Source organism: Cavia porcellus, unplaced genomic scaffold (genome assembly GCF_034190915.1).
Source record: "Cavia porcellus strain 051 isolate PalLab524CR breed Dunkin Hartley unplaced genomic scaffold, mCavPor4.1 scaffold_6, whole genome shotgun sequence".
Lineage (NCBI taxonomy): Eukaryota > Metazoa > Chordata > Mammalia > Rodentia > Caviidae > Cavia > Cavia porcellus.
The window spans coordinates 66,879,824-66,904,237 of NW_026947489.1; the positions used below are offsets into that span (position 1 = coordinate 66,879,824).

At 42.3% G+C, this 24,414-nt stretch overlaps 1 protein-coding gene across 7 annotated transcripts in view; it reads right to left on the reverse strand.

The window, feature by feature from the left end:
* The window catches only part of Hnf1b (HNF1 homeobox B), a 56,908-nt gene that overhangs the window by 8,079 nt on the left and 24,415 nt on the right, over positions 1–24,414 (reverse strand). For 3 of the 7 annotated variants that reach the window (XM_013152264.2, XM_013152262.3, XM_013152268.2), the window contains exons 5-8: positions 18,394–18,554; positions 13,624–13,759; positions 8,889–9,083; positions 6,444–6,562 (exon numbers count right to left, since the gene is read on the reverse strand). In XM_013152264.2, the coding sequence (XP_013007718.1) occupies positions 6,444–6,562; positions 8,889–9,083; positions 13,624–13,759; positions 18,394–18,554 (611 nt within the window). The remainder of the gene's footprint in view (positions 1–6,443; positions 6,563–8,888; positions 9,084–13,623; positions 13,760–18,393; positions 18,555–24,414) is intronic. The other 4 variants (XM_013152265.3, XM_013152263.3, XM_063250924.1 and 1 more) reach the window with 3 other exon arrangements.

The following is a 24,414-nucleotide window of genomic DNA, read 5'->3' on the forward strand; positions in this document are numbered from 1 at the left end:
TCCCCTGGACCCAGGAGGAATCTGAGTGTGAATTGAAGCCCATGGAGGGAGTGAAGAGAGAAACGAGTGAAGAAGAAGGGAGCTGACAGCATCTCTTCCTGAGACGGGACTCACTGCACAAGAGGAATGGTTCAAAGCTATGGTGACGGTGACAGCAGCAACATCAAAGGCCTCCAGAGAAAGATGCAGCAACGGAAGACAGAGGCAGACACAAAGGACTGCACTAACTGGCAGAGAGTGCTGAGGGCTCAGTCCTCCCATGTGTGAGGGAGATTGGCTGGGAGCCATCTGGGAGAGGGGCTGGCAGAACTCAGAACTCAGAGTTACTGCCAGCTCCATCCAGGCCTGAGGAAGCTGTGTTGGTGGCTACAGGCCTAACGAGTCTGCTCTCGGCCAGAAAATGCAGGCTTTCTGAGATTACCCACTACTCTGCCAAAAAACTACTGCTGGCTTGCTGGGAGAGGTTGGCATGGATTGGGACTCTGTCTTCACACATTGTCTATCAGTGCCAATAGAGACAAATCTGGAGGTGGACTTTTCTCTTGTCTTTTTTCCTCTCTCTCTCTCTCTCTCTCTCTCTCTCTTTCTCGTTTGTTGTTGTTGGGGTGGTGGTTTGATTTTATTTTTGTTTTTTTCTCCTTCATTATTTGATGTTTTTTATGAGTGTGAACATGGGTTCTAGCCTCTTTGTGGTTGTGGCTCTGTTCTGTTTTGTTTTTTATTTTTAATCTCTTCCTTCTCTCTTTCCCTTCAGTCTTCTGCACCAGTTTCCTAAAGTTAGCGATTCCCCTTTGTCCTTCAACCTTACTTCTAATCTCTTCTTCCACCTCTGCTTTCCTTTTTACCCATTTTAAGGTTTAACCCCTGAAGGCAAAACTGACATATTAAGGATTTGTACACAGCGTATAATTTTCTGGTTTGTTTTTGGCTTTATTATATAACCACAAATCTAGTTTATATGGTTAAAATTGGCAAGTTAATGGTTAGTTCAGTTTATCACTTTCTAGGCTGTGTTTGATGCTAATGGTACCAAAAGTGACATCATTGTTCTAAACAGCTATTTTTCCTGCTGTTCTATGCCCGAGATTGACAAAAGGTCACAGAGAATACTGTGGCACAGTGCCAGAGAACCAAGGACTGGCCCAAACAAGCACTGACTTCTCATCTCCAACAAACTGAAGAGGTAAGATTTTCCAGCATACTCAAACCCAAAATCAGCTACACTTGGAAGATACCTCAGAGAAGTAGCCATTACCTGGGGACCTTAAAAGTACCAATAAAGCAACTCACCATAGGAATCTTACAAGCATCACCCCAGGAATTAAACTAAAAGAAAGGAAAAGAAAATGAGAAGAAACTTAATCAAGACGCAACCCTAGACATCCAATTCACCAAAGGCAAGGCCACCTGGCCTCTCCAAAGTGGTAACAACAAAGCAATTAAATGAGGCTCTGGACAAAATCAAATCAGAAATAATTTCTCAAATAACTACAGAAATGGTGTGTACAATGAAGACTATGCTTAGTGGTGCTAACGCAGATACAAACAACAAAATAGACAAGTTTAACAAAATTATGGAAGCCATAAATGCTCAGCATAGAAAAGAAATGAAATCCGTAAGGCAGATTCATTGACAGTATTCACAGCAGATTAAGCCAATGTGAGTATAGGATATCAGATATAGAAGACAGGTTTGCAGCTAGCAATGATGAAAAGGAAGATTTCTTAAAAAAAATAGCAAGGGACTATGAGAAATCAATCCAGCAGCTGCTGGATGACACAAAAAAGAATAACTTAAAATTGACTGGAGTCGATGAAAAAAGCAGGAAATAGTAAAAAACAATATATTTTTTAAAAAACTGTTTACAGACATCATGGCAAAATCTTTTCTGATAGAGAAAAAGAATTTGCAATAAGATAAGTGAGGCATCGAGAACCCCAATTAACCATGACCAGGCATATCATAGTCAAAGATTCCAGAAGTGGCTGGGGATTTAGCTCAGAGGTATAAGTGCCTGCCTGGCAAGTGCAAGGTCATGCATTCAATCCCCAGTACAAAAAAAAAAAAAAAATTCCAGAAGTTCAACACCAAAATAGAATCTTAAAAGCTGCTAGGAAATAGAAACAAATCACCTATAAAGGAAAGTCCATCAGAATTGCAGCTGACTCTTCAGCACAAACCATCAAGTCAAGGACAGCTTGGTGTGAAGGATTCAAGTTCAAAAGGAAAACAACCTTCAACCCAGATTGATGTACCTTTCAAAACTATCTTTCAAAATGGGTGGAGAAATAAGATACTTCCAGGACAAAGAACATCTGAGGAAATTTATGACCACAAAACCAGCACTCCAAATGTTTTAAAGGATATTCTAATAGGAGATAACAAGGACTACAGCTCCAGGAATGCTAACAAAAAGGAATCCACTGGGTGAGACAAACAAATAAACAAAGGGAGGGGATAAAAAGAGGGCATTCAACAGAAACATAACATGACAAGGATATAAGTCAATACATATGTTATAACCATCAATGATAATGGGCTTAGTTGAAAGACACAGCTTGGCAGAATGTATCAAGAAGCAAGATACAACCATATGCTGCATACAAGAAACACATTTAATTCAAAAAGAAATTCATGAACTGGAAGTCAAAGAATAGAAAACAATATTCCATGCAACAGGAATCCAGAAAAAAGCAGAGGTAGCTATTCAATTTGCAGACAAAGTGAATTTCAAGCCAAGATTGATTAGAGAGATAAAGAAGGTCATTACATCCTTGTAAGGGGTAAAATCCAAGAGGAACAGATAACAATCATAAATATATAAGCAACGAATACCAGTGCACCCAACTATATAAAACAAATATTAATATGCATGTAAAACAAATAAGCACTAATACAATTATACTGTGGGAATCTCAATACCCCACTGTCACAAAAAGACACATCAACTCAACAAAAAAATCAACAATGAAATATTAAAACTGAACCAAACTTTTGAACAAATGGACTTAGTAGATGTCTACAGAGTGTACCCCATAATATCAGAATACACATTCTTCTCAGCTGCCCATAGAACACTCTCCAAAATAGACCATGTACTGCCTTAAGAAACTCATAGCCAAAAAAAAGAAACTCATAGCCAATCTTATCTAAAAAAATGAAAGAAAAGACTCAAATCCATGCAATTAAGAATGAAAAGGATGAAATTACAATGAACCTTGAAGAAATCCAGAAAATCATCTATTGTACTTTAAAAACTTGTATTATGATAGAAAATGCAGACAAAATGGACATCTGAATTAACAAAGCTTAATCAAAAGAATATAAAAATAATAAATATATATCAATCAATGAAATTGAAGATGTAATTAAAAGCCTATGAACAAAGAGATGCCCAGGCCCTGACAGATTCACTGCTGAATTCCACAAGAAATTTAGAAAAGACCTAACACTACTACTTCTCAAACTCTTTAATGAAATTGAAAGGGAAGCAATGCTCCCAAATTCATTCCTGAAATTAAGCATTACCCTAATACCAAAACCAGAGAAAGATCCAACTAAGCAAGAGAATTACAGGCCAATCTCACTAGTGAACATAGAAGCAAAATTTCTCAGTAAGACACTGGCAAACAGAATGCAGCAAATCATCAAGAAGGTTATACACCCTGACCAAGTAGGATTCATCTCAGGGATGCAGATATGATTCAACATATGTAAATCCATAAATGTAATACACCATATTAACAGAGCCAAGGACAAAAATCATATGATCATCTCAACAGATGCAGAAAAAACTTTTGACAAGGTCTGGCACCTATTCATGATAAAAATCCCTACAGAAAACTAGAATTGATAGTCCTTATCTCAATCTGATAAAAGCTATCTATGAGAAATCAACAGTCAATACCATATTAAATGTATAAAAAAACTGAAAGCTTTCTCTCTAAAATCAGGAACAAGACAAGGATGTCCACTGTTATATTTCTTATTCAATGTAGTCCTGGAAACTTTAACCAGAGCAATTAGGCAAAAGAAAGAAAGAATAATGATAAGAAAGGAAGGAGTTAAATTATCATTATTTGCAAATGACATGATAATCTGCATAGAAGACCCCAAAACTCCACCAAAAAAATTGCTAGATTTAAAATAATTATTAGTATAGCTGGATACAAAATCAATACTAAAAAATCAATAGTCTTCTTGTACACAACAAGTTCATTGTGAAAGAAATTAGGGAAGTAACACCTTTCTCAGTAACATCCCCCGCAAAATGAACTACCTAGAAATCAATCTAATGAAGGATGTAAAAGACCTCTATGTTGAAAACTACAGTGCTCTGAAAAAGGAGAATGAAGAAGATAGCTGAAAATGGAAAGCCATCTCTTGTTCTTGAGTAGGAAGAACCAATGTAGTGAAAATGACCATACTTCCAAACGGTTCTACAGATTTAATAAAATTCCAGTGAAAATCCCAAAAGCCTCTCTCACAGAATCAGAGAAAACATCTGGGAGTAGAAGAGACTTAAAAGAGCAAAGGCAATTCTGGGCAACAAAGGCAAGACAGAGGGATCACAATCCCTGACTTGAAATTACACTATAAAGCTACTGTCATAAAACAGCACGGTACTGGGAACACACACACACACACACACACACACCAGACCCAAAGATCAGTGGAACAGATTAGAAAATGCAGAAACAACTTCAAGCATACTAAGCGACCTTATCTCTGACAAAGGTGCCAAACACATTCATTGGAGGCAAGATAGCCTATTTACTAAATGGCGCTAGAAAAACTGCCCCTGCACATGCCAAAGATGAAGATTGGCTCCATATCTTTCACCATGCATTGAGATAAATTTGAAATGAATCAAGGAGCTAAATATTAAAACAGAAACATTAAATCTCTGGAAGATAGAATAGGGTAAACCCTTGAAGACATTGGTGTAGGCGAAGACTTTTTGAACAAATTCCTGAATTTCACAGGAACTATCACAAAGAATCAGCAACTGGGATCTCACTTCTATTGAAAAGATTTTGCATAGCAAGACAAACCATCAAGACAGTCAAGAGACAAACCACAATGTGGGAAAAAATGTTTGCCAGCTGTTCCTCAGACAAAGATTAATTATTTTTTTTTTGGTACTGGGGATCAAACTCACAACCTCGTGCTCACCAGGCAAGCACTTGGGCTGAGCTAAATCCTGGGCCCTTGAGAACATATAAAGAACTTAAAAAAAAAATCAGACCTCCCAAATTTAAAGACTCAGGCCCAAAATGGGCATCTGAGGTGAATAGATACTTCTCAGATGAAGAAATACAAACAGTGAATAAATATATGAAAAAATGTTCAACATCACTGATCATTTGAGAAATGTAAATTAAGACAATACTGAGATTTTACTTCCTACTAGGAAGAATGGCTATATCAAGAAATCAACCGATAACAAATGCTGGAGGTGATATGGGGAAAAAGGAACCCTTTTCTACTGTTGGTGGGAGTGTACGACCATTGTAGAAATCAGTGTGGAGATTCCTCAGAAAACTAGGGTTGGAGGTCCCATTTGACCCAGCTATTCCCCTTCTGGGTATCTTCTCAGAAGAATTAAAAACACCACAGTGATATTCATGCACCCATGTTTATGGCAGCATAATTTGTAATAGCTAGACCTTGGAAACAACACAGATGCCCATCAACTGAGGAATGGATAAAAAAGATGTGGTCTTTTTGTACAACAGAGTACTACTCAGCCATAAAGGAAGATAAACTGGTAAATGGATACAACTTGAGATCATACTCATAAGTGAAATAAACCAGATACACATGTGTACACATTGTATTGTCTCCCTAGTGTGAAATGCTGAAAGAGTAAATAAGATCCAAAATACACAACAGATATTGTAAAATGGGAAGAGGTTTCAAAAGGAAAGAGAAACTAGGATGGGGGAATGGAGAAAAGCAGGAAAGGAAAAGTAAAAAAAAGTAAATATGAATATAGCTATATAAAATATATTTATACTGCTAATTTCTCTCAGTTCATCGAAATGAAAGGTTGTGTGATATTGTTTGGACAATTAAATGCTGATATCTTTTAATCTGAGTCACTAAAGATAACAATAAGCAATGTATTAACTGTTGCTACCCTCCTATTATCTTGTTTTGAAATTTTGCTTGGTTTTTTTCTCCTTAAAATTAATCTTTATTTATTTTTTATTATTATTATTTTTTGTCTTTTTCCTTTTTATCGGTATCAGGGATTGAACTCACGACTGCCTGTTTGCAAGGCAGGCGCTTACGCCGCTGAGCTAAATCCCCAGCCCCTAGCCTCAGAAGGCAGCTTCGAAGGGACTAAAAAAAGTCTGAGCCCACACCAGCCACACCGCAGGCACAGCTGTGGTCTTAGGCCATCCCCCAGCCCCGCGGCCAGTCCTGCCGACATTACCTGTTTACTGGAAGACATGTTGGTGAGTGTACTGATGCTGCTGGTGTCTGTGACCACCATTGCAGAAGGAAACCGGGAGGTGTGCGAATACTGGGGGGGTTCCTGCTTGTGTGTGTACACTGGAGAGGAAGAGGGAAGACAAAATCAAGGTACACATACAACAGCTACAGCTCCCCCATCCCACACCACAGCTCCCCTGTCCTGTGTAGATAAAAGAGGGTAGGGGATAAAATCCTAGCTCCTTACTCAAGTTACTTAATCTCAGTTTGTCTGAAAAATAGGGTGATATCCATTGTGGTGTTGGGAAATACCATGTTTAAACTGCATTTTACCAAGTGCATCATGTTTTTTTTTTTTTTACATGAGTCTAGTTTGAGAAGTGCATCATGTTTAAATACCTTTACCAAGCTTTGCACAGTTCCCAATACATACTTTATTGTATATATATAGAATATTTGGGAACATTTCTGTGGCCTGATTGTCAATAAAATATTAGGTACCTGGGCATCAACAAATGTCCCTTAGGCATAGGCAGTGAACCTGAGATTGAAGGAAGCAAATACTCTAAGCGGTTGGCCAGCATCAAGTATCTGGGCCAACCTCAGGCTTACTGCTTCTACCATGACTCAAACACTGGAGCTCCTGCCAGAGTTGTAGACTGATTAACAGCTATAATTAGACATTTGTGTAATTGATTGGATAATTCTGGGCTATTCCAGTTTGCACTGGGATGATGTCATAGCTTTGGAACATGGAAATATGAAGGATAAACAAAAGGAAACTAGATCTAAATAAAACCTCTAAGAGCATGTAACTTGAATTGTAGTTGCTTAGTACTTGTCTGTGACATTTGGCACTTTTAACTCTTAATAGCTATCCAGAAAAATCATACAAGTTCTGTCATGTAGCCAAGCAATGAAAGCAGTAGGCTGCATGGCCATGAGGGACCAGCCTGTTTTTAGAACAGAGTCTATCAAGGATCTGTTGGTAAGGAATGGGGCTAACAGTCAGTGGCTAGTGTCCCAGCTTGCTCTTCTTGAGTAGCGATGCTGACTGTTTTGTAGTCCAGGGACCCACGGGCTCTCTACAGCTAGGCTACAGGTTGCTGGCAACCACTCTCTGACTATCCCATATAGGCCTGGCCTCTGAGAGAACCTGCCCAAGTGAGGGAGAAGAACATATGCCAACCTCTGGGAAGAAGCGGAATGAGGGACCTGTGGGCCCAGACTCTGCTACAGGCTGTGACAGAGTTTCAGAAGCCACTAATATGTGATTGGAATGTGAGATGGTACTCAGAAACCAGCTCTGCAAGCTCAAATGAGGACTGAGCCCAACCAAAGGAGAGAAGGCTGAACTTGGTCATTCTCCTTCACACCTGAAACCATGTCAGAAGCAGCCCGGGGGAGAAACTCAAATTCTCTTTGCCATCTTTCTCAAAGTCCATTAATACATAACCACTTGTATTACTGTAACTGTTTATGCTTATAAAATGCAGTTCACTGCTCTTTTTATTTCATTTTCATAATGACCCTAGAAGCATATTAAGAAACTAAGACTCAGAGTAACTTAAGTAACTTGTCAATGGCTATCTAGCTGGAAAATCAGGATTGAATTTCAATTCTGTCTAGGACCATACGGAACACTTTTCTGGCATTCCTGAAGCAGGAATGCCATCCATCCTTCAAATGGTTCCTCCCTGAACTTGCTTTCTCCCCAGACATCTAGGCCAAGGGCTGTGGCCTAGATGACACAGATAGATGACAGAGAGGAGTAGACTTAGGAAAGGTGTAGAAACTGGATCCAGGGGAATTTCTACAGGGGGAAGAAACTCTGATATTCCTCACCCAGGATGGTGTGCAGGTGGTATTTTCTAGCTCTCTTCATGGTTTTCAACTAGAGATGTCTGGCATGTGTAAACTGGGAGAATGGGAACTCTAGAAGATTTTTCTATTTCAGGGAGGCAAACAGAATACAAATTATAGGTCAAAGCTGGTCATTTGGAAATGGCTTTTTGGAATTTTGGATTGAAAAGGTTGAGTTGAGAGATCGGAGATATATCTCGGAGGTAGAGCATTTGCCTACTATAAGTAAAACCCTCAGTTCAATGCGCAGTACCTTCCTAAAAGAAAGAAAAGGCTACATCTAGGCTTGCTGAGAAGTTCTTGGGATGCATTGATGACATCTTTCCCTGTGGTGGAATGGGAGATGTGGCATGTGTCCTACATTCTGTCTCTAACTTCCTTTTATGTGTAAGGCCGCAGATGCCCCCCTGTAGACCACCCTCTGGGAATCCTGGGGGTAGAAATATCAACACGCAGAAAGTGTGCTTCGGAAATTGTCTTGGTTGATTAGAGGCAGGGAAAATGATCAGACCCATGGCCTTCCAAGATAGTTCCAATCCAAAGAGGGAAGTGACCGGGGTGTTGCCTCCCGCCGCATCCTTACTGTGTGAGTTCTGCAGCTGAGTCACAGCAGCCATGAAGGGCTGCTGGGCCATGTGGCTGCCTGGGCTCTGCTGCATGAGGGGCTGCTGGTGAGGGCTGTGCAGCTGCTGGGAGAACTGGACGGGCTGCAGGGCTGCCAGGCTGCCAGCCACGCTGTTGATGACTGGGACGCTCTGTGCTTGGGAAGTGTTGAGGCCTGTGGGAGCAAGAGAGGAAGATCAGGGATGGCTTCAGTGACAGGGAGGGTGAGTGGATGGCATCTCTGAGTGACATGAAAAGTGACTGTACAGACCAGGAAACTTGAGATTTGGAGAGATTCATTTATTTGCTCCACTTCCATGGTGTGTTGTGGGATGGAGACAGGCTTTAAATCAGTCTGACTGAAGCCTGAACATCTCCAAAGGTTATCCTGTGACTTTCCAAACTTAGCCCCTTGAAGTTACCAGGGACTTGGGGAAATTGACTCTGCTTTTCTTTCCATGTACACCAGACTGGAAAAGGCTTGCCTCTGTGGCCAGGGCAGTTACAGGTGTCCGCTGATGTGCAGATCTGGCTTTCCAGTAGAGGGCAGCAGTGTGCAAGGACCCACATCTTGATTCAAAACAAAACACCTTCCATAGTCCTGCAAGTATGGAGCCTGAAGCCCTGAATTTAGTAGACTGTGCAAAGACCCTGAGAGAGGTCAGGGTCTTGATTATAGCAGAGGGGAAGAAAACACAGGAACTCAGTCACTTTATGAAGTGGACATGTCTGCTAGGGCTGGCTACATAGGGCTGAGGGTATCAAAAGCACCAGGTTTGGGAAGGAGGAAGGAGGAAGTTATAGGTCAGCCCTTGACAGTGACAGTGCATCTTGCCATCTTTCTGTTCCAGGCTGTGAGAATCTCTGTGGTTTGGTACTATGTCTATATCCTGAGGCCTCTTTAGAACCTGGGCCAGCACTCCAAGGATTGGATCCCATGGTACTCATGCTTTAGCTGTTCCCGGATGGGCCTCAGGGGAAACACAGCGGAGGCAGGGTCAGAGTGAGGACAAGAGAATCAGAACTCTTTTCTGGAAGAGCCAATTTCCTTAGTTCTTGTTTTCTGGGATGGAGAAGGAAATCCATAAAAATTATTTCAGGTAGGAATGGAAGGGACAGCTGGAGAGCCTTTCCTGAAAGGGACAGGATTTCATGAGCAGGACAGGGGGGTGGTATGGTGTGGTCTTAATGGAGATAACACAAAGTCCTCAACAATTGCTACTCAGAGCTTTGGTTGATACTCTTATCAGAAACCTAAAAGGCAAGACCTCAGAGGAGAAAAGAAAAGGAGAAAATCCTCCTTCTGGCTCCCCTGGGTGAGGGCTGGGAGTAGGATCTTTTGATCACCCTCAGAATAAACACTACTTCCACTTCCCCCAAGAGGCTCAGCTTCTCCCCAGCCAGCATTCACCTGATATCTGATATCCTCTTTCCCTTTTCTACCTCCTACTTATGGTCTTGGTCTCCTAGGAAGCCCCATAGGTTTGCTGTTTCTCCAGGAGCCCATAGCCACTGTGTTTTGGGGAAATCTCTGCCCAGCAAAGCAAATTAACCTGTCACTAGAGTGGAGGACATTTGAAGGCATAGTTCTGAATCTTGCCTGAGCTTCAGAGCCATCTAGGGGCCTCCTTAAGAAATATACATTCCTGGGCCCTACCCAAGGATTGGGTCAGAATCTTCAAGGTGGGGCCTAGGAATCTTATTTTCAACAGAGTCTGTGATCCTCAGATGCCTCTGTTCCAGCACCTCTGATGTCACTGTAGCTCCTGTGGTGTGTGACTCTTGAAATTTTCATTCTGTTTTCTCAGCAGTTTCCTGAGTAAGAAACATCTACTGGAAGCTGTCTAGTAGATGCACAGAGAATGAGATTTTGGCACTGATGAGATATTTGTCCTGAGTCCTGCAGTCCTGAAGCAGGGCCAATATATTCAGCAACACATGTTAGCTAAATGAGGATTCCTGAAAAGACCTGTTCATCCGGACACTCCGAAAGTGGGATCTCTGTGTCTCAGCAAAGCTCACAGCTGATCCTCAACAATTTTTTTTCAGTAATGAGGATTCAGCTGAGGGGTACTCTACGCTGAGCTGGGTTACATATCCAGCCTATTTTATTTTATATTTTATTTCATTATTTTGAGACAGGATTTTGCTAACCTGCCAAGGAAGGACTTGAATTTGCAATTGTCCTGCCTTCGCAGCCCCAAGCGCTGGGCTTACAGCCATGTGCCACTGTGCCAGGCTTTTTCCTCACCATTCTTCATTCTCTGCCTACCCGTGGTGTATAAGCACACATACCCTCCTAGGTCAGTCTACACGCTGGTGCTGCCCACATGCTTATAGATCGTTGTGAGGAAGGAGGTGGAGCCATCTGAGAAGAGGAAATTAGGAAGAACAAAGTTGGAATATTTAGAATGGCCCTGGGGAAATTTTTAGTTCAGATAGGATGCAAAAATGATGTATGTAATTGTATCTGTCATTCAGAGCTTGGTGTTGGAAGAAAGAACGTAAGTGGCACAGTTTGTGTATCATTTTGGTTGCACAAATAAGGAAGTAGGTATTTTACCCATGGGCCTGTTAATTAAATCCTAACCAGCAAGCTTGTTTTAGGTATCCTATCTCATTCTTGACCCAAACCTTGGTATTAAGTTGATTACAAAGTTCAAGTACCACAGAGTTTAGTGAAAACTAAGGCAGTAAGTTAAAATAACTTATTTACTTTTTAATTTTTTGTGTGGTACTAGGGATCAGCATCTTCACACTGAGCTACATCTCCAGCCCTTTTTAATTTAATTTAATTTATTTATTTGAGACTGGGTCTCGCTGTGTCCATCAGGTTAGTCTTGAGTTCATTATGCAGCCCAGACTGGCCTTGAGCCATGGGCGATCCTCCTCCTCAGCCTCCTGAGGGCAGGGACTACAGGTGTGTGCCACCACATCTGGTTTATGTTTTATTTTGAAACAAGTTTCATTAAATTGCTGAATCGCCCAAACTGGGTTTAAGCATGCAATTTTCCTGCCTCAGCTACTCTAAGTTCTGGAATTACAAGCACATACCACTATATCCCTCAAATGTTTTATTTTGTGAATTCTCTAAAGGTTTCTTTTTCCCCATTTTCCTTCTGCAAAAATACAGAGGATGTGTTAAGAGCCATACAAACTCATTCAATAAATTTGTGTGCCTCCAATCGGCCTATCCCTGTTCTACTCTCTTTTTGTCTTTTTTTTTTTTTTCGTTTTTATCGGTATCGGGGATCGAACTCACGACTGCCTGCTTACAAGGCAGGCGCTTATGCTGCTGAGCTAAATCCCCAGCCCCCCCTGTTTTACTCTCAAAGGATACATACATTGTTGTCTTTCAAAATGATTTTGAGTGCCTATCCTAGTGGGAACTGATTTGGGGAGATGAGGGAAGAACAGAAAATTGCAGAAACTGGGTGTGGAATTCACATCTATAATCCCAGTGCTTGAAAGGGAGAGGCAGGAAGATCACTGCAAATCTGAGGCTACCCTGAGCTGCACAGTGAGACCTTGACTCAAAACAAAAGAAAACAAAACAAAAACAAAATGTAGGAACAAAACAAGGAGGCAGTCAACATGGCCACTATACATAGGGGCTTCAAGAGGACAAAGGGACAATACAAAATTGAAGAAAAGGTGGCCATTATGGTACCCTTTGATCTCTCCTAAGTCATCTCAGGATTACTTCCAAGCGTCGCGGTGACTTGGCCTGAGCAGTCACAGTAAAGCTCAAAACATACCGAATATTCATTAGCATTTAAAACTTTCTGAAAGACACCTCCAGCCACAGCCTGCTTGCAACCTTCACATGACCGGAAGTGGCCCATCTGTGACTGACATGGGCCATGTGCAGCATGGGAGTCTCTTGAGCTTGAGGGACTTGAGTATCTCACTGTGTTCAGGCATCTGCTTAAAAAGCTTAGTGCTTGTTAGTTTTGTTTTGTGTTATGATTTGCTGTACTGGGGATGGAGTCCAGACTCTTCACATTGAACTATACCCTCAGCTCTTTTTTAATCTTTTAACTCTGAGACAGAGTTTTGCTAGGTTGTACACACTGAGCTCAAACTTGCAGTCCTGTTCCAGCTGCCCATAGTGCTGGGATTACAGGCGAGCACTACCATGGCCAGCTCTCCTTCGAGTTTTTAAAGCTCAAACATACTGGGACAATTTCCAACTGCCTCTGTATATTCACCACAAGCCAAGGGAATCTTGCCTACCCCATAAATTCCCGCTTTAGAAGGAAGCCTTTGTATCTTGCCTCATCTTCACCAAAACAGAATACCTGCTGGAAAATCTTCTACATATTTAGGGATAGGAATGAACGCCAAGACAAAAAAACTATAAGCATATTCATACTCTCCAGATTTATAATCATGTCTATGTATACTCTCACTTGATGGTGCTGACAACCCATTTTATAGATGAGGAAATTGAACCTCATAAAGGTTTAATGAATTGAACCAGTCTGCACAGCTGGCAAACTGACTGAGACTCAAATCCATCCCTAAATTTTCCCTTACTTTAAGGTAAATAATTCAAATATTGTTGAGAGAGAAGGGAAACAAAAGAAGTTAAATCCACAGGTGCACAAAGGATCTTCGATGGTCCTCCCCATCCTCTTTTTACAATCATGTTAACTCACTTCTCACTCATTTTCTCCCTGCCTCCATGTTTTCTGACCAAAACCAGAACTTACTTTGTGCAATGGCCATGACTCCAGACAGGGGGGTCATGATGAGGTTCTGAGATTGCTGGGGATTATGGTGGGAGAGGCTGTGGATATTCGTCAAGGTGCTGACGGGGGGCAGGCCTCCTCCTGAGACTGATATCTGCTGGAGAGGAAAAGCAAGAGTAGCGTGAGTGGATTCCAGGATGACATGACTTAACAACTCCAGGGCCCAGCTATTTCACCAATTCATTCATGCCCTCTACAGTTAGTAAGCATCTATTATAGAACAGACTGTTCTAGGTGCCGAAGACAGCGGGAAGTAACATGGACAGTATTTCCTGCCCATCGGCACCTGGAGTTGCTGATTATCTATGAGCTACCAGCCAGCCCCAGAAATTCGGCTTTTCAGTGTATAATGTGTTTGTTGCCTGCTCACTTTGCATGTGGTCTCTCTTCTGCTTTCTGCCTTCTATCATATGCACTAGAGACACATGACTGCTAAAAATAATAACTGAAGAAATGCTCTGGGATTCCCCAATGCAAGTAGATTAGGAACCAGGTAGGAGGGCAGGAAGCCCTCTCTGAATCCTGCTCACATCTTAACTCACACACCTTCTAACTACAAGCCTAGGAGGTAGATGCTTCTCTCATTCCCATTTCACAGATGAAAACTTGAGGTTTAGAGTAGAATTATATCATGTCTAAGATCTTATAAATAGCAAGTGGTACAGCAGGCATTCAAGCCCACGTTTGTCTGACCCTAAAACCCAGATTCTCTTCACCCTGTAATTATAATAAGGGTTGAGGGCTTAAATGTTATTAGATTTCTCTACTTTTTCCAAAACTGCACTACACATTAAAATTTCTTTATCTTTTATGTTAAGCAGCTGATGTTGTAGTGACAAAGCTGGTAAACAAGCCTTATTGTGTTTCATCATTGTATTTTAATGAGATTAGTAGGGAAAAGCTACTAATTTTGTGTATATATTTTGTACATGGCCATTTAATTGAGTTCTTTTATTTATGTCTGAAGTTATAATTTCCTCATTAAAAATTTTTCTAAGCATAGCATATAATTGGATCACAATTATAAAATGCTAAAAGGGTCTCTTCCTTGCTAGAACTAATATATCTCAAAGTCCATTGGTTAGAACTTCTCGAATAGAATTAAACAAATCGTAGCTATAACAGATGTGCTTGTTTTGATCCTAATGTTATTAGAAATGCTTTTAATGTTTTCTCATTAATTATAAATGTAATGTAACTATCATTTTTACACACAAATGTACACATATTCTCATAATACAGTAGCTTACTATCTATAGTTTAAGATAGGTTCTAAAATTATTATTGGGACCGTCCCTGCAATTTAAACAAACTGGACATTATTGGGAGAATTAGGGCACTGAGAGGTGCATTAAGGTTACGACACATTAGGTACCTGGGTCACTTAACTTCCCTTCTTCCGTCTTTCATTGCCCATAGCTCTTTGGGTCATAGGTCCTACACCTGTACCCAGGTAAGACTCTATCTCTTACCCTCCCTTTCCGGTCAACCTCATAATTTCCAAGGTTAATTTAAAAAAAGAAAGAAAAAAACTCAAGGAGGTTTGTTTATGTTTTTAAAACGAGTATCAAGAAATGAGTTAGAGGTCACATCACCCAGAAGGAATTCTGACCACACCGAACAAGAGAGAACCAGCCTGTTTGCTAGACTTGTTTTTCAAAATGTCAGAGTCATAAAAACAAAACAAAAGACCAATGACCTGCCCTCGAACTGAATTCCTTCGGTAACACAGTCCTCTGGAGAAAGTCAATGAAATGATGTGCATCTCTCTGCCGTTTCAATGTTTGGCTCTCACAGTCCAACAGAAAAACGGATGCCGGAAACATAGACTCCAGGGATTAAAGCACTTTAAAGTGTATATGACTTCAGTTTGTAGCTTCTTTTATTAACTGTCCTTAATAGTTAAACACACAGATAGGACAGGTATTATTCCAGATTAAGACACAGATCCTCAAAAGAGTTCAGACTAGCACTATGTAACAACTAATAAGTGAAGAACCCCAAATTCAGTTCTGTTGGAGTTTGAATCCATCCACTCCGGCAGTCTTAGTTACATTACTTCCCACTGTAAAAGGCAGCTATTATTTCCCACTTGCCTCAAGGACTAATGAAGTCAGGGAGTTGTGAAGAACATGGCATTAACCCTTATGTGAAAGTCTGTTAAGACTGAATTATATGTTCTTGCCACGGATAGTGCTTATACTAGGCAAATTCTTTCACATGCCTTTAACTTATGAACTTGATATTATTTCTATTTTGTAGAAAAGAAAACAGGTTTAACAAAATTAAGAAATATGCCTATGGGGTACAGTTGGAGTTAAAAACAAGAGACCTGCATTTAAGGCCAGAACTTCTCACACTTACATAATCCTTGACACCCTGAAAGTATGTGGTATGTGCTTAAAAAAAGAAAAGGCCAGTATACACTATTTGCAACCCTAAACCTGGTCAGCTTTCTATCAATGGACACCATTTGCCACTGTGGGTTGGGGCCCACTGTGGGTTGGGGCCCACCGGTGCAATAGAGAGCTCAAATGCATTAGTATTATTTTCAAAACTAATTTCTGGGGGAAGATTTCAAAGACATGACCTAGTGAGAGTAAGCACATAGAGACCGTCATTCCTAGAACAAGGCTTTCTCCAAACACAACAGAGCTATAAGAAATTGTTTCTTATGACATAGGCATTATTATCCCCATTTTATAGATGATGAAATGGAGGTTAAACAATTTTTCCATCCTTCTGCTGGTAAATGACAGAGTCAAAACTTGGAGACACAGGACCCTGTGCCTGTGTTCCTTTTAAACCATATTTCCCTGTTGCAAGGTCTGTGATGGCTTTGTTATATATTAATAGAGAACAGACTCTTGAATTTGGGCATCCAATGACAGTGACATAACATATGAGCCCAAGGTGTTGGAGACAAGTGAAAATCCGGTCCTGCAAACAAACTTCCAGATGTTTGCTAACGTTGAGGTGTGCAGCCTTAGTCAATCATCAATCTGATAATATAGTGCCCAGTTAGGGCACCGTGGAGCAGAACAGGGAGAAAAATGCATGTCTGGCGGCTGCCTTTGCAGCAACCCTGGCCTGGGGGAGGGCAGCAGGCTGCTACCTAAAAGCAAGAGGAGGAAAGCTCCAAGGGAAAGTGCAAGGACCTTTATGAAGTGAGAAGGGAAAAGGGAGATTTTTTTTCAGGGCTGGGATAGCACCTAGGGCCCCAGGCATGTCAAGCCAGCCCTGTACCACTGAGCCACGCTCCCAGCCTGGGCTCTGTTTCATAGGCCCCCTCTTCCAGGAACGCCTAGGTAATGCTTAACTTTAATTTGTTTGGGTCGTGACATGACTCTTGAGAAATCGTAAAGATTTGCCTGTGCCTCTTACAAGATAGCTGACATAAATTGTTCTTCCACAAAAATGATCTTTCTTAAGAGATGGGTGGCCGGCAGAAAGGATGCAAAATGCCTCCCGTTGGAGAGCTCTTTGATTTTTGTTTGCAAAGAACTCCACCTGGCAGATCCAGTGAAACTAGAGTTGGCTGGACCCGTGATCCCCTCAGAAACTACACTTTGTTTTTCTTCCAGGGAGCTGGGGCCTTGATGACCTATGACTCACTAGTCCTATGTTGCCTACACAACACACACACACCAGTGTCTAAAACGGCATCTGTTCCCTGTTGCCCGCCCCTGACTCTGGCCCCCACTGGCCACAGGGTCAGACACTTTGCAGGAAAGCATCCCACTCTACCTCAGCCTGGAAGTAGGGAACCTGTGGCTCCTCCCTCCCCTGAAACCCCGAGCATGACCCAAAGAATAAAGTTTTCCATTTCCTCCCTCACTGTGTCATAATACTCTGTGTCTCATAAGTTGCTCTCTGCTATCCTGGTGTCACTGGAGATTTAGGATCTTTGAAATTCAAGTTATTCCTTGACTAGTGGGGATAAACTTTCTTCTGGGTTGTGGGTATAGAAAGCTTTTCTTTATAAAAATAGCATTGACTTTAACATAATAACGCTGCTGTTTAGAAAATATCTTCAGTACTGAACAATGTGGGGAGTATTTCATGTGTGTTACTTATCACACTTGTTCCCCTAACAACGCTATTGCTATTACCTCTAGTTTATGGAGGATTTGAACCCCAGGTACCTGGAACTTCAAAGTCGGCCTTCCTCACGCTGAGCACCACCCTCCCCACCTGCCATTTTGTATTGCAGTCTTCCTTGAAAAGGCGTCCCGTGTCCTTCAGAATTTCAGTTCAAAAAGCTGCTCCCATCTCCTACCATTCACTAAATCCTACTTGACTGTCCTTGCCAGTTCTAAGGGGGTTGCTAACAAGGGGTCTTGGTACTTTCTGGGTTTAAAAAAGAAAAAACAACCTAGCTTCGGAGGCCTTGGAGGGGAAGGATGAATGAACATTTTATCAACACAAATGTCACCAGCAGCCCCAAAACAAACAGCGTCCCACCCGGCTTGCTCCTTTATGAGGCATTCAATCAATAAAATGAGAGCAGAACTCTGTCAGATTTATTGGCTGGGTTCAAACTGAACACCTCTTCTAGCCGCCAAAGGCTGGGTCACCAGCTCTACCTTTCCGTTCCAACTTTGGTCAGCCCCCATTTTCTCCGGGGAGGTTACAATGGTTCATTGTTTGAGGCAGGCCTTGTGAGAAGTTGTGTTTGTTTTGCCTCTTATCTTATCAGCTCCAGAGCTACAATGGCCCAGGTGTACTCACCATTTTACCATCAGGTGAGAGGAGATTGTGGCCTGGGTCCAGGCTGGCTGGGGAGACTTGCTGTAAAACTGACTGGCTGGTCACCATGGCGCTGTTACCATGGTGACTGATGGTTGAAGAGGAAGTGACCTCATTGTTTCCTTGCTGGCTGTAGCGTACTCCTGAAAACAACACAAACCCCAAGGGGGAACATTAGTGTCACAGGGACCCTCAGACACTGATTCAGAGCCTTTTGTTTGCAACGGTGGATGACAAAAAAGCACAGTTGCCCTCTTTTTCCCTGTCTACCCACAGGAAATACCAGCTGTCTGTCTCTGGGATAAAAGTGGCATGGTTTCTACTTTAATTTCAGAATGTAAGCTCCATGAGGGTAGTATATTCTGTCTCCTTTGTTCATTATTGTGCTTTCAGTGTCTTGACACTTGGTAGCCACTCAATAAACTGTTAAATGAAGGGATTCTTCGTGCTATGCTTTGGCATCGTTTCTTAGGATCTAGAGGCTGTTATTGGTCTTCTCTTCTTGGGCACAGTATTTACTATATACTTCAAATTGCCTTATAAAATGCTTTCTTAGCAGCTCTTGGCTATGTGAAGCTACAAAGCATGAGTAGACCAACTGAGGAAGAGATACTGTCCAGTGGCCTTGGTAAGAGCCACAGTTCACGGAACAGTCTCTTGGTACCAATTTTGACTGACACGAGGGACCCAGGCAGACCAGGTCAGGGACAGGGCTGCAGCTATCAGTTTTTGGCTCTGGAACTCACATTCCTTTGATGGGATCTCATTTGGCTGGCCTCCAGTGCACAGGGAACTCCATGGCTGTAGGAGGTGAGACAGGCAGCTGACACAGGCGGGATGTGGATGCTTTAGCAAACCACTGAGTTCTGGTCTACAAGGGCAGGGGAAAACCAAGCATATTTACAGCCTCACTGCTCTGACCTTCCCACTTGCATAGAAAACAAAAATGAGGTCTACTCTTGGGAAGGGAAAGAGCTAGACAGAGAGAAAGAGACCAGGCAAGAGAAAGAACCTTAAGGGCAAAGAACCTGGAGCCAGTGTGCAGAAGCTAATCCTGATGGAGGTGCCCATGGAATAGCCAAGGACGAGGCTGGAAGACCTGAGGACAACCCACCTCTAATTTCTCATCTCCAGGCAGTGTTCTCGCTTTGTGGTTTGGATTGACTGAAAGGTCTGGGGGATCTGTCCTGCCAGTGAGCAAGAGCAATACTCCAGGCATGGAATCACTTGAGGAAGTGGCCAATTTTCAGCTGTTTGCTCCCATTACCCAGTTTTCCAAGATGAACCAAACCCTGGATACCAATTCTTTCTTTCCCATCTCCCTTGTTTCCTTCTCCAACTAGAGCTCCATCTTCTGGGGGGAAGCCACAAAGTCCCCTCCGGAGCCAGACACACTGCCATAGCCAGCAACCTCTAATTCACTAAGCTGAAGCTTACCAGGAAGAGACTCAAGCCACTTTCCCCAGGGTCCTCCTAAGGATGATTCGACCTCGAGTTTCAGAGGACTGGGGAAAAACAAACAAGTGCTCAGGCAGCATTCTGACCTTCAGGAGTAGCCTTGTTTGACTGTGAAATGGCTTGATGCTTGCTCTATGGGTTTTTTAAAAATTGGCTGTTTCTCCATTCTTTGATTTAAGAGACTGATGGGGGAGATGGATTTGGCACTGGAATTTGGTAGTGTTGGTCCAAGGGACTACATTTTGGGGGGAAGAACAAGAGCCATTAAGTTAAGAAGAGGAAAGGCCTCTACTTCTCCAAATCAGTAGCCCTTGCCTGTCTTTCTGAATGTCTTTGTGAAGCCTTGTAGGGCTCCCTTTATCCCTCTGGTAAAAAGATTAAGTTAGGTCTTTAATCTCTACTCACATTAGCTACTAGGTTGCTAATATGATCTTTCAACAGTTCAAAGGATTTTATATAGAAGAAGACAGAGATTTGAAACTTACATGCTCACAAGGCAGAGCTAGGTCCAATGGAAAAGAAGGAGACATTTCTAATAACGAAAAGGAAGAATTTTCTAGCAAGGAGAAAGCAGTGGGAAGACTACATGTGCCAGAACTGGACAGTCTTGGGTTCAAATCCTGCCTTTGTTCTTGGTAGATGTGTGATCATGGGAACACCTCTTTCCCTCTCTGTGCCTTGATTTTTTTCTCATAAAATGGAGAGAATACTTCCTTAACGGGGCTATTTTGGGATTAGAGCTAAAATTTTATAGCTCCTAGAATAAGGCAAAATACAAGGCAACTGTCAGTAGGAATGTTGGGGAGGGGGCTGGTATGAGGATGGATCCCAAGATATACGCCCTGTGAGTCTAGAATTCTAGACAACTTGGGGCAGGTGCTAAGTACTGAGGGAAATTACACTTTCACAGAAAATGGTTTCCAGAGGCTCCTGTTCTGGTAGAACCATTGAGAATACTGTCCTGAAAGCAACCAGGAAAGAGGCTTGGCTGCTGCCCTGCTCTTTCATTTTGGAGGGACTGGACTTCACCCTGCTTCTCTCATGCATTTTCTGACTCCCTGACAAGCTATTTACCTCCCCAAGATGCTCTGCTCCTGAGAGAGCAGTGATAACGCTGGGAGGCAGGTGTGTGCTCACCTCCCAGCTTGTCCCCACCATCGATTCAGCCTCAAATCAAACAGTCTCTGGATTTAGCCTATTTAATTTGGCTGGAGGAAAGGGGCTAGCCCTCTGACGATCAAATATGGGTCACAGGGAGGCTTCTCTCTACCATAGGCCACACAGTTATTTATTTAAAAATAATTAACCCAGGATATCCGCAGGAAACAAAAAGCCTTTTTTCACAGGACAGCATGGCAGGAGAGAGTCCTGAACCATTTGTTAGAGTACAGGCAGCGCAGCTCAAGCCTGCTGTGGTTTGCACATTTGGTTCTCCAATATGATCTTCATCATGTGAGAGATACAATGGGGGAACTGCTCTGCTAGAGGCAGCTGGGCCCCTGAACTTGCCCCCAAAAACCTCAGGCTAAGGGCTAGAGTCCTGGCTGGGAATTAGGGGATCCCTGTTTGGATTAGGACACCTATTGCAGAGAGGGACTGTTGTGTCACTGCATTGCAGTGGGACTTAGGTAAAAGTCCCTCAAAGGCTTAGGACCCACTACACCTTTTCCCACTGATGCTACTAGGGAGATGCTACTAGAACTGATGGCCCTGGGTGGGCTGCTGTAACTAGCTGATGTGTGTGTGAGTGGTGGAGAGAGCATTCGAAGGTGTCTTTGGGAGATCTGCCAGAAGTCGGTGTTTTTGCTAGAGGAAGGACAAACCAAATTTGAAATGAGAATGGCCAGGCCCTGGAGCCTATGTTTAAAGCTCGGCTCTCCCACGTTAACAGTTGTGTGGCCTTGGGAATAACCTCTCTGAACTTCATTCCCTAACTTACAGTATCCTTCCCCAATCACTGAGGCAGAAAAGATTGAGTAAATTAGCAGAAGTGAAATTGTTGCTTAAAACACAATAGTTGCTGCCCCTTTCAGACGGGCTTCATCTGAAAGATGTTCTTAGAAAAACTGAGATCAAAAAACTTGACTGAGCACTTAGCACTCAGGCACTGTGGTGCCCGCGTTAAGAAGCAGAATGGCATCTTCCCTTCTTTCATCATCATAGCTCCTAAAATGAGGATATGAGTCTTGGGTTAACCCTTACTTGCCAGGAATGCCTGGTTAATAGCAAAAAAGTCATAGGAGAAATGGCAGTGACAAGTAGTAGCAATGCATCTGTACGCACTTCCTGGCTCAACCCCTAACTGGCCATGTCCCCATCACAAATGCTGTGAACCACAGCAAGTGTGTCCAGGATGGCACAAGCCATCCCAGGCGGAGTCTAGAGACTCCTGAACTCTGCCCTGTGCCCAGCCCTCAGTTGCGTGGGTATGGGATTACGACCAAATTCCCAAGAGCATACGGATCAGATGCAGATCGTCTGGTTTTCATCCAGTAATACTGGTCAGAAGTTTCAAAAACACGGGTGAAGGATACGTTCCAAGAAACCAACATTCCCTGTGCTGCCTCCCTCAGCCAGCATTTATCTCCAGGTGCTTTACGCTGCTGCATCTTGGGATTTCTTTCTAAACAAAAGCTTTCCATGTCCCTGCCTGGTTTGGACACCTCTGATGACCCCTCACAGCTTTCCGGAAAAGCCCCAAAACCGGAGATTTTGTAATGTCTGCCTTATTTGCACCATCTCTAGACACACCCCATACAGCTGCATGAGAGGTCTCAAATAGCCCTTCCATGGGCTGCTTTTGTGCCTTTGCTTTTGCTGTTCCTTCTGGCTGGAAAGCGATTTCCTTCTTTTCCATGTTACCCTTATAAAGGTTAAATGTCATTTCTGAGAAACTCTTCTTGATTCATTCTGGTAATGAGCTGCTCTGTCCTTTGTATTTTGTATGTGCTGGAGACACAATAGCAGGAGTGGGTCACCCTGTACTCTCACACGATGACTTCCGTCTCCTTTTTGAAGACGCGACAGCTTTTACTCATTGTTGTGTCCTTACTTCTGCAGAGCACCTTGCACTGTGACTATTTAATAAATGAAGAAATGAGACTTAGAGGCTTTGAGTACCCATACTCCAGAGCAAGGTGTGTCACTTCTAGCAGGAAAAATATGGTTGGTTCTGTGGTAATCATTGCACTAATCTTGTGAATCTGTTCCAACTGCATTGCTACATTAAAGAACCATTTGAGTCAACATCAATTTTACATTTGAGAAAACTAGTAAATTCATAAATCTGTACTGAGCTGAATGGACCCACACACAGAAATACTGAAATGTGGGGGCTGGGGATTTAGCACAGCAGCATAAGCACCTGGCTTGCAAGCAGGCAGTTGTGAGTTCAATATCTGGTACCGATAAAAAGAGAAAAAGAAAAAAAAATGTAAAAAAAAAAAAAAGAAATACTGAAATGTGCCCATGCATGCATGTACACACCTTCACACCTGCCAGCCACCCCAGCCACTCTATGTGCTATAAACCACATCTGTGCCTATTAGGAACCACACTGTTTGCCAGGTGAAGTGACACACACCTGTGATTTCAGCACTTGAGAGGCTGAGACAAGAGAATTGCTGCAAGTTTGAGGCTAGCCTGAGCTACACAATTAATTCAAGGCCAGTCTGAATTACAGACTGAGACCCTGTCTCCAAAAAAAAAAAAAGGGAATCACAATTCTGTCTTCACAACTTCATAATGACTCTTGACTTGGAACCCTTTTGGTGCCCACTTTCTTGGGTAAACTTCAGGATTTCTTCAAACTCAACTGCAATATTTATTGCTGGACACCATTATGTACTTCTTAACCATTTAACAGGTGTAAAATCCTGCTGCTTTTATTGGACTCTTATCTTTTAAAACTATGTCACTGATGAAATTTTAGAGGACTTTACCCTTAAGTCTCAGCCCTGTGGTGTTTTTTACACACTTAGCAAAGCATGGTGATTTTTTAGGATGTGTATGTTGAGTCATACAGAACTAACTATGCACATTATGTTCAGACTGCCTCATAGCTGCTGGACAGATGCTATTTAAGGCGTCATTAACCCCAGAGATGCTTCAGAAACTCAGGCTTGCAAGTATAATATATCTCATAACGCCTTGGATATTCAATCCAGCTTTCTAGGAGTTTCAGAAAAAAGCTACAACTCTAGTTCCACAATTCCACAGAGCAACAAGGTGCCATTCTCTACACACTTTGAAACAGCAAGCTTCTATCTCTCTCTCTTTCTGTGTCTCTGTCTCTGTCTCTGTCTCTCTGTCTCTCTCTCTCTGTCTCTCTGTCTCTCTGTCTCTCTCTCTCTCTCTCTCTCTCTCACACACACACACACACACACACACACACCTGATGATAATGAAGCAGCCAATTTTTGGACCTTGACATTTTTATCTATTAAATGGACATACAGATCTCCCTTCTTTCATCTGTTAGAATGACAAATGAATAAAATAATGTCAGGAAACATTAGGGGACAAAATTCTGGGTGAAGAGAAGAC